The 18,041-nt window shown below is 38.4% G+C and overlaps 1 protein-coding gene across 1 annotated transcript in view; it reads left to right on the top strand.

Annotated features, from left to right (window-relative positions):
• Window positions 1–13,302, top strand: part of ABHD3 (abhydrolase domain containing 3) — a 57,891-nt gene extending 44,589 nt beyond the window's left edge. Inside the window, exons 6-11 of the mRNA XM_008580257.1 lie at window positions 4,927–5,039; window positions 8,336–8,509; window positions 9,871–9,919; window positions 10,006–10,171; window positions 12,820–13,050; window positions 13,088–13,302. Of these exons, the coding sequence (XP_008578479.1) occupies window positions 4,927–5,039; window positions 8,336–8,509; window positions 9,871–9,919; window positions 10,006–10,171; window positions 12,820–12,998 (681 nt within the window). The 3' untranslated portion in view covers window positions 12,999–13,050; window positions 13,088–13,302. The remainder of the gene's footprint in view (window positions 1–4,926; window positions 5,040–8,335; window positions 8,510–9,870; window positions 9,920–10,005; window positions 10,172–12,819; window positions 13,051–13,087) is intronic.
• Window positions 13,303–18,041: the final 4,739 nt, after the last annotated feature.

Raw genomic sequence — 18,041 nt, 5'->3', positions numbered from 1 at the left:
TTTTTGGAGAATACCTTTCTCATCCTCCCCTAGGAGTTTTCACCACCCAGCTGTGTCCTGGAAGCATGGAAAAAAATAGGAATTACTGCAATAGGATAGTTGTAGATGGTTGTGTTAGTAGCCCTAATAACTAAAAATTAACTAAAGTCTGTTGTCTAAAAAGCTGCTAGTTATATCGTCAGGCCTGAAGACAGTTTTTGTAAAGCCTACCAATTCAATATGTTGTCCCATAAGTGTCTTTGCTGTGTATCCTGGGAGCATCCTTTCTTTAAAGGGACGCAAGTTCTGTAGACCCTGCTTGTTTCCTGTGGGGGTTCATCAAGTAGCGAGAAGTTGTGTGGTGGAACCACATGGTTTTGTGCATCAGCATCAGATCGTCTTACTTTCAGTCCTGTGGGTTCAATTTGACAAGTGTTACTGACTGTCAGAGAGGTAAGTAACATAGTAGTAGAAAGAGACTCACATGGGATAGTGAAGGAAGGGAGGCTGGACCAGGTACTTAGGGACAGAATTGTGTAAAGGCCATGAAGTCTTTGGCCATGAAAGGCCATGAAAGGAGCCAAGTATTACCTTTTGTTTCAAGGCACAATTTCTTTTTTTTGTGACCAGTAAGGTGATCGCAACCCTTGGCTCGGTGTGGTCCGCACCACGCTCAGCCAGTGAGTGCACCAGCCATCCCTATATAGGATCCAAACCCGTGGCCTCGGTGCTACCAGCGCTGCACTCTCCCGAGTGAGCCACGGGGCCGGCCCTTCAAGGCACAATTTCAACAGGCAAAGTTGACAGCGAAGAGTACCTGTCAGGCAAGAGAATAGACTGCATTGGTAGCCTGGCATGAAAGAGAACAGCGATACTACATTGGTCTGAATCTGTACATATGGAGAAATAGTGAATACAGAGCTGGAAAGGTTGATCAGCATCATATTGATTATGAAGAAAACCTCGGAGTTAAGCAGTTAAGAGGTTTTTGCAGCAGTCCAGGTGAAAGATAATAAGGCCTTGTAGCAGTGACAGTGCCATTCCTTACCCACTTGGCACTTACCATTCCCATGCATTCGGGCCTACCTGAGAGCTACCAACTACGAGCACCTGCCTCTCTGACTGAGGTCCTTCCCTAGGCACTGGAGCCTGCTGGACCTGTGCTCAGGGCAGACCAGAAGTGCAGGGGAGTTAAGGTCCTCCAGGAGCAGCCTTCAACCAGTGGCTTAAGGGAATTAGTGGGTAAATAACCCAGCTCACTTGTCACTTGGGTTGGGATCATTTTAAGCCATGTTCGAACGTCTCCTAGAGTGCCCCAAGGGGATGGAGTGCCAGTTGCCCACAGCTGTAAACTGCTTGACAACATTTTCTTCATTGACTTGCTGCTTTTCCTGATTCACTTTGCTACTCCCCTGCTGGTGCTTCCTGGTCTCATCTTCCAAGTGAACCAGGCCTTTACTAGAGTGGAAAGAAGAAGTTTCCTGTTTCCCACAAGACGTACTGAGGAGGAAGCAGCTACAGGACTTGGCAGTTTATCAGCTATGTGGATAAGAGAGAGGGAGAAGGCATTGTTATCTACAGCTCCTACTAGGAAAATATAGGTGCCATTTATAGAAAAATGAGAAGTTAGGAGAAGCATTGGGAGCTTTCATAAAGAGAAAAAAAGGGTTTATTTGGCGGCATTTTGAGTTTGAAGTACTGGTAGAACATTATGGTAAAGCTGCCTGCTAATACTTGGAAATGTGGATCTGGAGCTCAGGATGAAAGTAAGAGAGTGGAAGTTTAGGTTTGATCATTGTATGCAGGTGGTTGATGAAGCTATGGAGGTAGGTAAGACCTTTAAGAAGTGGGTATTGACTAGAGATTGACCAGATGCGGGCCTAAGACAAAACTTTGGGGAATGAATACCCACATTTGGGGTTGTGGAAAGAATGACAGGAACTGGGTCAGGAATGGAAAGCCAGCAGCTGGAGAAGAACCAGCATGGTGCCGTCATGGAAGCCAGGGAAGGAGCCAGCAGGAGGCAGGCCCTGTGGGAAAGGCTGTAGATTTGCTGAGTTTCAAAGTTTGGCAACTTTTGATCCACACTAGTGGATTGTTGTGTAATGAGGCATAATCAGCTTTACATATTTCAACATTTTATAATTGAGTGTGGTAGAAGATACTGTTCTATTTAGAGTTTACATTGAATTTGTGCCCCTCAAGTGCATTTCATCACAAAGGTTTTGTTGTTGTTGTTTAAGTATCTCAGCTTAATCACTTATTAACTGTTAAGATGTTACAGGAGTCATTTAATCTCTCTAAATTCAGTTTCCTAATTTATAAAATAGATATAATAATAGGATCTTCCTGAGGGTGTTGTGGACACAAATTTAATGATTCAATAAATGTTAGCCGTTGTAAATACTGTCAGATTAACATTTGTCTTTTGGGGCTTTCCATATTTGCAGATCTCAAAAAGATGACAGTAGGCAGTAGGCAGTGTTTTAGGGATGAGTTTAATGGAGGGATCATTGAAAATTTTAATTTTCTGTGATGACTCCTTAGTGATTGAATGGTGGGTGATACATAACCTTCCTGGAATGATCATGGTTTATTGGAATGTTAAAATTGGGGAGGTAGAAGGGAGGAGGGCGGGAGGTGTCGGTGAAGGGCCATAATAATCATATACATTGTATATTGACAAAATAAAAATAAAAAAAATAAAAAATAAAAAAAAATTGGGATGGTAGAGATAACTAGCTTCACAGTGTTTTTATTAGAGTAATGTTACCAGATTCCTCTCCTTGTTAGTAGATTTCAGGTTCTTTTTCTCATACATACTTTATTCATATACGAATCCTCACATATATTCTACAGAGAAGATTGCTCCCTCCTCCCAGACCTCAAATAAAGCATCTGTGGAGCTTTTATAGTTATAAACAGCCCTTATTGATGAACTTCACATGAAAATCATTTGTTTTAATGCATTATGTATTGAGGCATAATCAGCTTTACATATTTTAACATTTGAAGTGTTTACTGTCATGAAGCGCAGCTGGGGCTAAGTAGACATACTATTGTAAAAAAAAAATTAATAAATCAAATTGTGTATCACTTTATCTAGAGTGAAGGCAGTGCCTGGGAGCTACACTCCTTCATTGGCAGACAGCAGTCAGGGTGGAGAAAACAGTTCCCCATTTAAAACGAGCCACGGTTCAAGCTTTTTGTGGCACTATTGGAAAGCCTTTTTTGCTTGCTTTCTTCCTTGTTTTTTCATGAAGAATTATTTTTGCTTTTTGTGGGCATAATGATTTTTTTCTATAAAAAAATGTAATTCTGTGCTTTTTCTTCCTAAATTGACCGTTCTTGTTACGTTGGAGACACTTTGAGTATGGCACTTTGTATCTGTTTCATTGGAGGTATTTATATTGGTCTTGCCCCACTCGTGTCAAGCCTTCCTTTGCATGTTCAAAGTCTGTCAGTGCTGAGCTTCTGGTCAAGACAGCAGAATAGATGGTTCCCAGCATCACTCTCTCCCACAAATCAACCAATTTACTACTGTTAAAAAGCAATGACAACCAAGCTGGGGCTGCTAGAGCTCAGGGGAAGAGGAGGAGAGACCCAGAGTGCATGAAGGCAGGAGAAGCCACAATGCGAGAAAGCATTGTTCCCACCATTTCGAATCCTGATCCCTTCAAGGCTGGCTCTAGTGAGCTCCCAGAGCAAGAGCTGCCAAAAGCTGCAGCTGTGCCCTTTGGATGAAGTTGCTTGAAGGCAGCAGGGGAGAGGAAGGCCTTGGAGGCCCTCAGGCCAGCAGGACTACTAACAGGATTCCTGTGGACCCACAGAGGAGCGAGGAGCCACAACAACTGAGAAAAGGAGCCACTCAGAGGCCAGTAAGTCATCGCAAGGGACCAGTGCATGGCCTGTCCCATGGGAAGTGTTTGGAGTACACAGGTCGGGGCGACGGGCCCACCACAGGAACACTGGGGCACAGCATGGACAGCTGATCTGCCCCCCAATCAGCACAGGACCACTCAGTGGAGACTGGTTAGGAACACAGATCTGCATCAGATGCAGTTTGCTGAAAAGTCTCAGGCCCAGACCAGAGTTTCCACACAATCTGGATGTCTCAGAACTCACAACCGAAGTCAACCATTAAAACCTGAGTTGTACAAAAAGCCCTCCCCAAGGAATCAGCAGCAAAGCAGCAATTTAGCTCAACTACTGGGCTCAAGTGCTAGTCCCTACAGGAAGTTCCCCCTTTTTAGAAGTAAGCAATGTTCCAGTGCAGAGTTTAAGTGGTGGGAACAGCAAATAATCTAACACAGAACTGAAAGAAAAAAACAAAATATCCACAAATAAGAGACAAAGTTTGATATTAACTAGTAAAGGTCTCACATCACCTATAAAACGTAGAAGGACTGGAAGCCCCATGGGCTCTCAAGCCAGGGAGCAGGGAGGGATGGGGGCCTCAGCCATACCCACCCAACACCTACAACCAGCCCAGAAACAACCACCGAGCCACCGCTGGAAGCCCCCTGGTCTCCTGAGCTGGGGCTGTCAGGGCCACCATTGGAAGCCCCCTTTGTCTCCCCTGCAGGAATGAGGGGGGTTCCATGGGCCTCAACCATGCCCCCCCGCCTCCTTCTCCCACTGTATTTCGTTCCCACTGCCTCTACCCCCAAACTGCTCTGCAACATCTTAAATTGTAAAAAATAATATTAATAAATAAATAAACTTATAAAAAACAAAAGTCTGTCAGTGCCAACTTGAATCGTGTTGATTTTAAATGGCATATATGTACACTGCAAGATATGGAAACGATCAATTATTATTGCTAACAGTATGTACAAAGATTATTTTCTCTTATTTATAACTTCTTGAACTTTTTTACATTTCTGCATTATACAAAACATTAACCTCACATTTTAATTTTTGTGTTTTACTTGTCACTGTTTCCAGACGCCAAGGACTTACTGTTGTGCTAACACTGAAGACTTGGAGACAGTTATCCACCATGTACACAGCCTGTACCCTTCTGCTCCTTTTCTGGCAGCAGGGGTTTCAATGGGAGGGTAAGGTTTTCCTTTTCTAAAATAACTGAGAGGCAAGTGATCTTACTGGTTGTCTCTTTCAGAGGGCTATAAACTAGCTACATGTACATTTTAAAATAAATGTTTATTTTTATCATATTTATCACATATGGTGGAAGGAAGGAAGGAAAAAAGGAAGAAAAGAAGGAAGGAAAACATGTACATTTTAAAATAAATGTTTATTTTTATCATATTTATCACATATGGTGGAAGGAAGAAAGGAAGAAAAGAAGGAAGGAATTTAGGGAAACTTTAATATTTTCCTTGACTACCAGTCTCTGTGGTGAAAAGGATACGAGTACCCTCTTGGGGTACTCAAGGTTTTGCGAGCCTGAAGCTTATCTGAAACCCATGAAGTTGATTTGCATCATTCGATGGCTGCCATGTTGACTTTCTGATCCCTTGATGCACTACTGGCCATCTCTGTAACTGAGTTCTCCTTGACCACTTGGGAAGCTGAACATGTACATGGCTTTCAACACTCCAGTCACAGAAATAATCACTTATTTACTCTCTCCAACTGCAGTGGCCTTCAAAATTATTTTTCCCCAGGTGGTATTTTGTTTTGTTTTGTTTGTTTTGTTGCTGGGCAAATGGATCTACCATGGAGTGCTTGCCTAGAAACTATGAAATTTTATTGTTAACCCCCTACTCCAGCTGCTATTTTAAGCATATGAATATTATAATTTGTGCTGCTTGCCATTACATTGAGACTTATTTAGGACTTTTATTTGCCATGTTTATATTTAGGCTTATTTCTATTGGTAATTGTTTAAATATGTTTGTTCTAGTGACAGCTTAAGGAAATCCAAAATTTGTATCTGGCATTTTACTATGCTTTATATTCCTTAAACTATTGTCCAAAACTACTTTTTAAATCAGCAAACACATGAGATAGAAAATGATATTTTTTCTTAATTTTATAATTGATATATCTGTCATTTCAGTTTACAGAATATCTTTGGAATATATTTGCTTGAAACTGAATAGTCCTTACAAATGATAGGCTTTGAAAAATAGGCTTTAACCACGGCTCTTTAGATTCTAATAAACATAAAACTAAAAAGAAAAGAATACATTTCTTACATTAGCATGGAAGGTCTGACTTGACCTACTAAAGGAGGAAATCTGAATCAATGCAGAAAACTCAGGCAGAATCTCTGAATTGTACTTAATGGAAAGAATTTACCTTCTCTTTCCTTTGCCCCTTAATGTTTTTTTGTTTGTTTGTTTTTGCTGTTTTCATAATGTGAATCTTTAAAGCACAGGAGGAGGGCTTAAATTTTTTCCCTTAATTATATAAATTCTTGACTCTTTTAAAGGCCAGAACTTACAGAAACAGGACCAGATTCTCTATTCAGAAGCTCCTGGGAAATGCCTATTCATGTAGTTTTACAGCCTCAGTGCCTGAAGGCAGAATGTGACCCTTAGCCTTTACAGCTGGTTGAAGATTAATGTCTTGTAAATTGTTTGAAGGAAGCACCCTTTCTAGTTGCCTAGCACTGTGACATATTCCCAAGTGGGTCTACCCACTTCTTTCCTTGTTTTATGGATTGACACATTTTATCTTTTGAAGATGCAACAGACTGTTGAAGATGCACAGTCTGTTGAAGATCCTTATGACCAGTGCCCCATGTACTGAGGTAATCTCCAAGCCCATGATGCCTGGGGCCAAGTACAGTTAGCCCTGTGTATCTGTGGGTTCTGCATCCTTGGATTCAACCAACCTTAGATTGAAAATATTAGAGAAAAATAAAAATAATGATACAGTAATAAAAATAATATAAATAAAAAACAATACATTATAACAGCTATTTACATAGCACTTACATTGTATTAGGTATTATAAGTAATCTAGAGATGATTTAAAGTATATAGAAAGATGTGTGTAAATTATATGCAAATACTACACCATTTTATATATGGGTCTGGAGCATCTGTGGATTTTGGTATCCACAGGGTGTCCTGCAACCAATCCCTCCATGAATACTGAGGGATGACTGTATAGGCTTTGAGCTAGAACTGATTCTAGTCAAGGAACTCACGCCACTTTCAACCTAGGTAAATTCCAGTCTCCCAATGAGTTGGTAACAAGCTTTAAAAATGTATAGAAAATTCCAAATATATGCATAAGTAAATGCAAGAGCATCCCCCGTAAATTCATCACCCAGCTTCATAATTATGAACTCATGGAAAATCTTGTTTTTTCAATATCACCTCCTCCCACTGTTCCCTCCCAAATGATTATTATGAACTAAATCTCAGACATCATTTATAAATATTTCAGTTGATGTCTCCAAAAGATGGAGTTTCACTTAAAAAACAAACAAAATAAAAATCCCCATACTGTTATCATACCTAAACAAAATTAACAATAATCCTTAGGTATCATCAAACATTCAGTCAGTGTTCACATTCCCTAATTGTCCAGTTGATTGTTTATTTGGTTTTACACTTGGAGTCAGGAAACAGGGAAGGCCCACACATTGGAATTAGTTTGCCTCTTAAGTCTCTTAATCTATGGGCTCTTTCTCCATCTCTCCTTTTCTTTCCTTGTAGTTTTTTTCTTTACATGAGAAAATAGGGTTCTTTTCCTATGAAGAAAAACAACCTTGTTTGGGAGTAACATTTTGGCATTATTTTGCTCCTGAGTAATAACCAAGAACTATCCGCACCTAACTTGGTCCTGTCTACTCCTGGATCTTCCTACTTCTGAGTTTCTCTTCCAACACTTCCAGTTTGTGCATTTTAACAGCCTCCCAGCAATATCTGACCTCCAGCCAAAGAGTAGGGCCATTAAAACTAGCACCCTAGGGCCGCCCCGGTGGCACACTGTAGAGTGCGCCGCTTGGGAGCGCGGCGGCGCTTCCGCCGAGGGTTCGGATCCCATGTGGAGACCGGTTCCCGCTCACTGGCTGAGCTTGGTGCGGGCGCAACACCAAGGGTTGCGATCCCGTTGCCATCCCCGGTACGGGCGCGACACCGAGGGTTGCGATCCCATTACCGGTCAGTAAAAAAGACAAAAAGGAAAAAAAAAAAAAAAAAAAAGAATAACTGTATGCTTTGTCCCATTCACAGTATAGCTGACTGCCAGATAAATAAGTATATGTATGTAAGGAAAGAATGATGATACTTAGATGCTTTTCCAAGATAACATACTGAAACTCTGGTTTATATTTTTCTTTTCCACTGTTCATGTGAAATCCATAGTTAGAAATGGGATGTCTTGAGAGAATTAACAAATTAATCACCAAGTTTCCTGTTTCTTCTCATTTTAGAATGCTGCTTCTAAATTACCTGGGCAAAATTGGGCCCAAAACTCCTTTGATGGCGGCTGCAACTTTTTCAGTTGGTTGGAATACTTTTGCTTGCTCAGAGTCGCTGGAGAAACCACTGAACTGGCTGCTTTTTAATTACTATTTGACAACCTGCCTCCAGTCTTCAGTTAATAAGTGAGTCATCTTTAAATCCCCCAAAGATTTTAGATTACATGCCCCAACAGTAAAAAGTTATAAAGCATAACACTACCAATATATGTATATTTATTTATACATTATATGCATTTACTACTGTACTAAAATATTCTCTATTTTGTAAACATATAATAAAATTTTTAAAGTATAAGCTGAAAATACAGGTAAAAGTAGTAATGCTTTTTTTCTGTACCCCAGTTGTCTTGTAAAACTCTAAGGTATGTGCCCTCACTTTGAAGATAACTGTTCTAAGTTATTCTGAGATTAAAAACTTTAATAAGGAATGGGGTAAGTAATATTATGGACTATTTCTCTGGATTTTCTACTTACTGCTAATCTTATCAATACTTAACTCTTTCCTAGGTGGTAAGTAGTATATTGTTTTCATTGCTGAATAATATGCTCTTTAAGCATGTGCTTATGAGCATAGTATGTTTTAGAAACTTAGAAGAATGTTAAGTTGGATATTCTAAGCCCCCACAGTTCTTATATTACCAAAATACTGTCTTGGCATTAGTTTTTCTGGAATTGTTTTTCTTCTAATAGTTAAATTGGTATAGCAAAGAACATTTTTGATATGTCACCATGTATTTTTAAGTGAATCGATAAATTTAAATATAAACTCAAAAAAATACAGTTAATTTGTACATGACTTATTGAAAACTATAATTATCTAGAAAGTTGACACTAAACGTTGGTTCAAACTTAACCTGTTTGTTAAATAACAGATATTGATTATAAATATTGCTAAAAATACTAAAGAATCATTAATTAGTCAAGTGGTCACTGAAATGGAAGATAGTAGCAAGAAAAATGAAGAGTGATTTGAATTAAAATACCATTTGTATAAGAAAAATGACCAACATTTAAAAAATAAGTATGCAAAAATATAAATTCTTTCTTCTTTTTGACGGCTGGCTGGTAAAACACCATGCTCTAACCAACTGAGCTAACCGGCCAGCCCTAAATTCTAATTTTTAGTATAGCAATTTTAAAAATAATGTCTTCAAGTAATTTATCCAATTGAAATTTTCTGACTTAAATAAGGCCTTTGTGACCAAATTGGTTTATTAGCAGCAGTGGATAGGTACAATTTATTGTGAAACAACATTTATTATTACAGACTGTTTCATTCTTCCTCAATTAAAAAAATTACCTAAAAAAAGTCTTCGGAACAAATATCAGTGTACTACTTCTGCTATATCTGATTAAGCAAATGTTTATTGAGTACCAACTTTGAGCCTTGTGCTATGCTGTATCGTTATTTGTTATTATGTGTTTTAGGTATGATTGAAGTAGGAATGACCTTAATTTTTACTTTTGAAATTCTTTTGTTCCAGGCACCGGCATATGTTTGTAAAACAAGTTGACATGGATCATGTCATGAAGGTAGGAGAGAAACTTTATGTAATGCAGTACTTTTATTTCCTCTTTTGATTCCAAGAATAGATATATAATTTGTTTGTGTTTTACAGGCTAAATCCATCAGAGAATTTGATAAGCGATTCACTTCAGTCATGTTTGGATACCGAACAATTGACGATTATTATACTGACGCCAGTCCCAATCGTAGGCTGAAGTCAGTAGGAATTCCAGTGTTGTGTCTGAATTCTGTGGATGATGTTTTCTCACCCAGTCATGGTAAAATTTACATCATTGCATATATTTTGACATTAATTAACTTTTAAAATATATGTTCTTTTTAAGAAAAGGCAGTAATAAATAAGGTGTCAGTCATCTGTTTTCCAGTGTGATAAACGAAAAAATAAATAAATACTCATAACTTAGTATCTAAATGTCTGACATTATTTCTTAAACCTTTTCACAGACTCTTAGCAAGTCCATTGTGAGAGCCTCAGAACAAATTATGACCCTCAATATTTTGCTTTTTCTCACTTCCATAATCTTTTCTTCTTATCAAAAACACACTGTTCTTTGGGCAGATTATATTACAGTATCTTTGGCTCAAGACAACATTGTCATCACTTGCCTCTTCTTCCTGAGGTTCCTAAACAGAAGAATTTGAAGTTTTTCTTCCCTTTTTACCTGGAAGAGAACTTGAGACTTTATAAGCACAGTGGCCTTGAATATCTCAGCGAGTAGAGTATATTTAGACTAGAAGGTCATTTATGAAGGGAAACATCCTCTGTTTTTCTCCTGGATATTGTATAAAAGAAAATTATTCCATAATTAATTTTCCTCCTCTCTTAATTCAAGAAATATGGAACTTGGTAACAAAGATATCTATGTGTTCATACACTGAAGTATAAGATGACTAAAGGTAACCATACTAACTTTAAGGGTCAGTAGACTTAACCTTTAATTTTTTTCTAATGAAGTTTAACAAAGCATTGTATAAAACTTTTTCTCCTCATTTCCCCCGCTCCAGATACTTTTAAAATATTTTCCCCAAGTACTTCATCCAAAAAAAAAAAATTCTTACTCCAACCATAGCATATGTATATATTGTGAAAATTTCAGAAAATCCTCAAAGTATGCATTTTTAAAATCACCTCTCATCTCTCTAGGGAATCCCATTTTATTGTGCGATTTACATCTAATTACAGTTAATTTTAGATAGCTGAAACTTTTGGCCTTTGACCACAAATTAGATAATGAAACTGAATTACATGGTGATTGTTTAGTGTATTTTTGTTGGATTAAAGAAGTCTAGTATTTCTTCACTCATTTTTATATTTCACTGACCTTTTACCAACAAAATTTCCCAACATTTAATCTGACCCACTTGAGTGAAATTTAAACTCATTATTTCCTATTTTTTTCCCAAGCCCTTGCCACAGTGAAATATAGTGGACAATTGTCTGCAGTCTGAGAGAACAGGCAGCCAGCATCTTTCACATGACTCAAATGTGGCATGGCCTTTTGTTCTGATATGACTGTAACTACCAGTGTTAGAAATTTCTGAGTTTATCCAGAGTGTGAAATTGGGGCTCTTAATAATTCCATTGGAGGCAAATGAAGCACTCTAAATGTATGGTGAAAAGGAAAAGCAAAAATAGTTATCAGTCATCTTCCCACCCCCTTAGGTCCCTCCCAAGATAGGAGGTGTTCGATTTTAGGTGTTCTTTCTTGGGATGGGTATGGCTAGCTAAGGATGTGAGTTCAGGACCCCTTTTGGGTAAGAACTTGGCTTGCCAGGCCCTCCTTTAGGGTCTCTCAGTTGATTCTTCAGAGAGTGTTGTGAGGGATCATTTAAACAGGCAATTAAACAGTGCACGGCAGTAGCACTATCTTCAGAGTTCTCTAATGGCAACAGCTTCCTTTCTCTCCTTAGGAGGGGGTGGGTAGGGAGATTTTACCTTTAATTAATTCATTTACCCCTAAAACACAGTCTAAGAAGTAAAGGTCTAATTATTGCATCAACATGTTATCTTAATTAAGGAGATAAGATTTAACAGTATATGAAATCAAAAGACTTCTCATGCCAGGTTGTGATCTACTGTAGATCTTAAATCAAAACATTTTCACAGTCTGAACTCTAAACATGGGAGGAAAAAAACAACTTCAATTCATATGTTTTAAAGTTTATACTCAGGGTAAGTTTGTAAAGCATATGAAAAGACTCATTACTGTTGAATTATATTAAATATAGCAGCTATATTTTCAAAATAAAGTTTGTCTTTCTCTCGACTATCAATAGAAATTCAGAGAAGGAAGAAAAGGAAAAAATAATCACCCAGTTTTGGCACCCAAAGATAAACACTGTTACCATTTGGGAGAATTTTATTCCTTTTTTTTTTTGCTATCTATATATGTTTTTACTATATAAATAATATTTATAATTTTGAATCCTTAATATAGCCACCAGTTGGCCTCAGGAACCTGATTTTATGCAAAGTTAATACATAATAAATGTATAACTATCACAAAGGTAATTAGATTAGTTTTTTTCCCTGGGTTACCTCCTAAGTGGGGATCTTATAGCATAATGTAAGTATTCACCACTCATTGAATTATCTTACTTTAAATTCTCAAAACAAGACTCAGCCTGTACTTTTGTGGTGATTAAATCTTGGATCAGTTTTTCCAAAAATGATGGTTTAATACATGATCGTAAACACGAACTGTTATAAGAATATAGATGGTTGATATAAATTAGACTCATTCCATTTAGCCATGCTCATTACAAATATTTGTTTAATGGTGTTTTGGTTTATATTGATTAGAAGTGATAAAGGTATGAACTTTTCCTAATAAAAACTGGTAATGATTATATATTTTTTCTCTCTCTTTCCTCTCTCTTACTGCCACCCTTTTTTCTTCTCAAGCTATTCCAGTAGAAACTGCTAAGCAAAACCCTAATGTTGCTTTGGTACTTACTTCTTATGGAGGCCATATTGGTTTTCTGGAGGGAATCTGGCCAAGGCAATCCACTTACATGGATCGCGTCTTCAAGCAGTTTGTAAAGGCAGTGGTTGAGCATGGACATGAACTCTCTAACATGTAGTTCTTCAGGTGAATTTTGTCTGAACCACCATTGTAGAGGCAGCTCAGCGATGTCTAACATGTAGTTCTTCAGGTGAATTTTGTCTGAACCACAGATTTTTAACTACTGTATATAAAGCAAATAAGCCAGCAGATGGGTGAAGATGTCCAGAATGACACACAAAAACTACTTTTAAGGAAAACAAACAACTTTATAGCAAGAAATTAAATATAGCATTAATTGTTACTTATGTAGATTTTATTTTTACTATGCCTTACCAAATATGACCTTAAATAAAGTAGTACATACATGGAATTGCACTTAACCAGAACTGTTGTGTAAAATGATTTTAATTCCTCAGGGTTTTAATTTCAATTAGCATTTTTTAGATTACTCATTTTAGGTGATTTAATGGTACTTTAATAACTGTACAGAGATTTTGGCTATTCGAATGTAAGTTATAAGTTGGCAAATCCCTAAGGGTGTTTATACTTAATTGATAATAACATGAAAACTAAAATAAGATAAAATACAATGCTTTACATCTATGTATTCTAACTTTAAAAGGCAAGTGTAACAATGTTAGACTGACTTCTATACATGCTCTTTTACTCTGGTAATATTAATTAGGGCTTATTTATGTTTTATAATGATTATAATTTACATGCTTATTTTTAAAATAGTATATGTGTACACATATATATCATAATAATATTAAAATAAATTCTACCATTTTAAATTTTGTTTGTGTTTTTATCTACAAAAAGGGCCCAGAAAGTAATCCCTAGAAGGCAATTTATGAAAATTTCATGAATGCATTAGTAAGAAACATTAAAATGATTTTGCTTTACTCTTTCTAGAATATTGGACTCACACCATTTTTACCAATTGAGAATATTTTCAGCTACAGAAAACCTAACAGTGCCATAAGGAATAATGTTATTTAATTATCTTGTATCATAAGAAGTCTCCTGGTAGCTAGGCCAGGGCTGGTGCAGGGTATTACCAGTGTCATCAAGGACCCGGTCTCTGTTTCCACTCCATCCTTAGCAGGGTGACTGATTATGTCCTAGACACTGGGTGGCTGCTACAGCTCCAGACATCACATTTGTGCTCAGAGAAGGAAAAGATGGGATGGGTGGAGCGAGACACATCGTCCCTTTTGAGAAAGTGAAAGCTTTCCAAGAAGACGTACGTTCATTGGCCAGGACCATGTCACATGGCCACCCAGACTGAGAGGGAGACTAGGAAAGCAAGTAGGTAAACTTTTCCAATTATGGTCATGGCAGACAAGGAAGAGGGGATTGGCAATGGCTGCTGGGCTAGCCAGCCAATAGTGATATCTTCCATACATCTTTTCCCTCTTTTCCTATTATTTCAGTCTGTTTATAAAATACCCATATTTTTTGCCCCAGGCATCACATTGAGAGAACCATGTGTAAAAAGGCATATTAATACAAAATTGTTTACTAAAAATGCCATCTTTTGGAGAATTCTTGATAATGTGTTTGTAGATTCCCTCAATACTGTGTCTAAGATGATACATTGATAATTTTTTGGGAGGGGGTCTGTTCAGGCATATGTTCTGATTCAATCATAACTGCATTCAGCCTAGATGGATCAGGTGGGGCTGCTGATCCTGCTTTTCTATCATTTAAACTTTTGGGGAGACTATCATAAATGACACTCTTTCTCTAGGATTATACTCTTTCTCTGGGATTACAAACCCTAAGAACCATGCACATCTGGTTTGCAAGGGACCAAAAACAGAAAAGCAAGATTCCCAAAGCCTTTGAACTTCTGTTTCTAGTTAGGTCAAAATCCCTTGGACTTCCCAGTTACAAGAGCTAATAAATCCTTTTTTCACTTTAAGTTGATCTGCTTTCACTCGCAACTCCTGCCCAGTACATTTAGGAATAAACTAAATGAATAAACTATGCCTAGAATGAATGTTCAGTTGTGTGCCCTTGGAGGATGGGTCTGTGTCTCACATATTTTATGCCCCAAAGCATTTACATAGTGCTGTGCACATGTAGCTATCTCAAATTATGGATTTTAAGGTACATATGGATGTTTGCTGGCCTGAATCATATTTTTTAACTTTTTTATTGGGATATAATTCACATATAATACAATTTATCCTTTTAAGTTTATCCATTTAAAGCATACAATTCAGTGGTGTTAATTTGTTTACAGAGTTGTGCAGCCATCACCACAATCTTAGAACATTTCATCACGCCCAAAAAAGACTCCCTACTCAGTAGTCACGTCCCCTATCCACTCCCTCAGCCCTAGACAACCATTACTCTTCCTGTCTCTATATATTTGCCTATTCTGGCTGTTTATGTAATGGAATCATAGAATTTATGATCTTTTGTGACTGGCTTCTTTCACTTAGCATAAGTTTTAAAGTTTCATCCATGTTGTAGCATGTATTAGTTCTTGACATTGCTTTTATGGAGTATTTCATTGTGTAGATACATCACATTTTGTTTATCCATTCATCCGTTGATGGACATTTGGGTTTCTACTTTTTGGATAATATGAATAATATTTCTGTATTAGTCCATTTGTGTTGCTTATAACAGAATACACGGAACTGGGTGATTTATAAAGAAAATGAAATTTATTGCTTACAGTTTCTGAGGCTGAGAAATCCAAAGTTCATCTGCTGGTGGTGACAGTGACCCAGGGGTCTCATATTGCAGATGGTGGAAGCAGAGAGAGCAGAGAGAGAGAGACAGACAGACTCTCCTCTTCTTTTAAAGCCCTCAGAACCACACCCCTGACCACCATTTTTAATCCATTCACTACTTCACGGTCCTACAGTCCAATCACCTCTTCGAGGCTCCACCTTTCAATTACCACAATAAGATTTCCCGCACTCTTAACAGTCACAGTGGGGCCGAAGATTCTAATACATGAAACTTGGGAGACAATTCAAACCTCAGTGAGTTTTGGGGGGACACAATTCAGTCCATTACAGTTAGGAACAGCCAACGTCATCTCGACTAGCTCATCAAGGATACACAACACTTTGTTGTTAACTGTAGTCTCCCTATATTTTTATAGAGCACTAGCTCCCATTCTTCCTGTCTCTCTAATATTTTGTATCCACTGACCACCCTCTCCGCTTCTTCTCTTCCCCTTCCACCAACCACTCTCTAGTAACCACTATTCTGCTTTCTACTTCTATGAGATCAACTTGTTTAGCTTCCACGGATGGGTGAGAACATGTGGTATCTCTCTCTGTACCTGGCTTATTTCACTTAACATCATTTTCTCCAAGCACATCCATGTTGCTGCAAATGGCACAATTTCATTCTTTTTAATGGCTGCATGGTATTCCATTATCGATACGTACCACATTTTTCTTTTTCTGGCAGTTAGCTGATGCAGGGATATGAACCCATGACCTTGGTATTACCAGCACCATGCTCTCCCAAGTGAGCTAACCAGCCAGCCCAACACTTTCTTTATCCAATGATCCATTGAAGGATATTTAGGTTGGTCCCAACTCTTGGCTATTGTGAATAGAGTCATGACAAATATGGGAGTGCGGTGTCCCTTTGACTTGTTGCCTTCCATTCCTTTGGATATACACCCAATAACAGGATTGCTGGAGCATATAATTCTAGCTGTAGTTGTTAGAGAAATCTCCACACTGTTTTCTATCATGGCTGTAGTAATTTACAGTCCCACCAACAGTGTTGGAGAGTTCCCTTTTTCCGAATCCTCACCCCGAGGGTTCGGATCCCACATACAGACCGGTTCCCGCTCACTGGCTGAGCGAGGCGCGGGAGCAACACCGAGGGTTGCAATCCCGTTGCCGGTCCCCAGTCCGGTACGGGGGCAACACTGAGGGTTGCAATCCGTTGCCAGACACGGAAAAAAAAAAAAGACAAAAAGAAAAACTGGGAACAGTAATTTTGTCTGGGAAGATACACTGAGGGTTAGGAGACAGATGGAAAAAGACTTGTATCTTTTGAATTTTCTACCATGGGTATGCTTTACCTATTTAAAAAATAAAATAATTTTTTAAAGGACAGACATCTTTGCCCTCTGAGCTCGCATGCAAATAATAGAAAACTATACAAGCAAACAATTCTACCATTGTAACAAGCACTGTCATAAGAGTATGTATGAGGTCCAGTGGAGTCTCATGGAAAAGGTGAACTCTTCTTGCTATCTATGTGGGAGGATCTGAAGAGCCTTCCCAAGAGGAGGATGAGCTGATCTTTATCAAATGAACAGGAGGTCACCAGGCAGCAGGCTAAGAAAGAACATTCTAGGCGGAAATGGCAGCACACAAGTATGAAACTGCTTAATTCAGAGGACTGTATGAAGCATGGTAAGCAGAAGAATTGGGATGAAAAACCATGACCAATCAAGGCAACAATAGTCATTTGCTTATAAAGCACCTGCTGTAGAGTGATGTCCCCCCCAAAAACTTAGTCCCCACTGTGACAGTATAAAGATGGTGGGAAATCCTGTTATGGTAATTGAAAGGTGGGGCTTTGAAGAGGTGATTAGATTCTGAGGACCATGCCTAGTGAATGGACTAGTAATGGTGATCGTGGGTGTGGTGGTTCTGAGGGTTTTAAAAGGACAGCCCGTGAGATTCTCTCTTCCTCTCTCTGCTTCCACCAGCTCACAATGTGATATCCTGTGTTGCTGAAGCCACCACCAAGGAAGGCCTTCACCAGATGTGTTCCCTGGACTTTGGACTTCCCAGCCTCAGAAACTGTAAGTGATAAGTTTCATTTTCTTACAAATTATCCAGTTCCAGGTATTTTAAGCAACAGAAACAGATTAATACAGCACTCCTGAAGAAAATGTGAGAAATTCAAATTAATGTGTGTGTGCTTTGTAGTGTTGCCAAGCAACGTAAAGCATCCAGACTCTTTAGTAATCTGACAAATCAGGTGTTCAGTAAACTTTACTATAAAACTAATTTTAAAAAATTTAATATCTTGGGGCCGGCCCGGTGGCGCACTGGATAAGTGCGCCGCTTGGGAAGCGCGGCGGCGCTCCCGCCTGAGGGTTCGGATCCCACGTATAGAC

Source organism: Galeopterus variegatus, unplaced genomic scaffold, assembly GCF_000696425.1.
Source record: "Galeopterus variegatus unplaced genomic scaffold, G_variegatus-3.0.2 Scaffold2052, whole genome shotgun sequence".
In the NCBI taxonomy this organism is placed as follows: Eukaryota; Metazoa; Chordata; class Mammalia; order Dermoptera; family Cynocephalidae; genus Galeopterus; species Galeopterus variegatus.
Note: the sequence above shows the minus strand (reverse complement) of the source record. Positions and strands in the feature narration are given on the sequence as shown.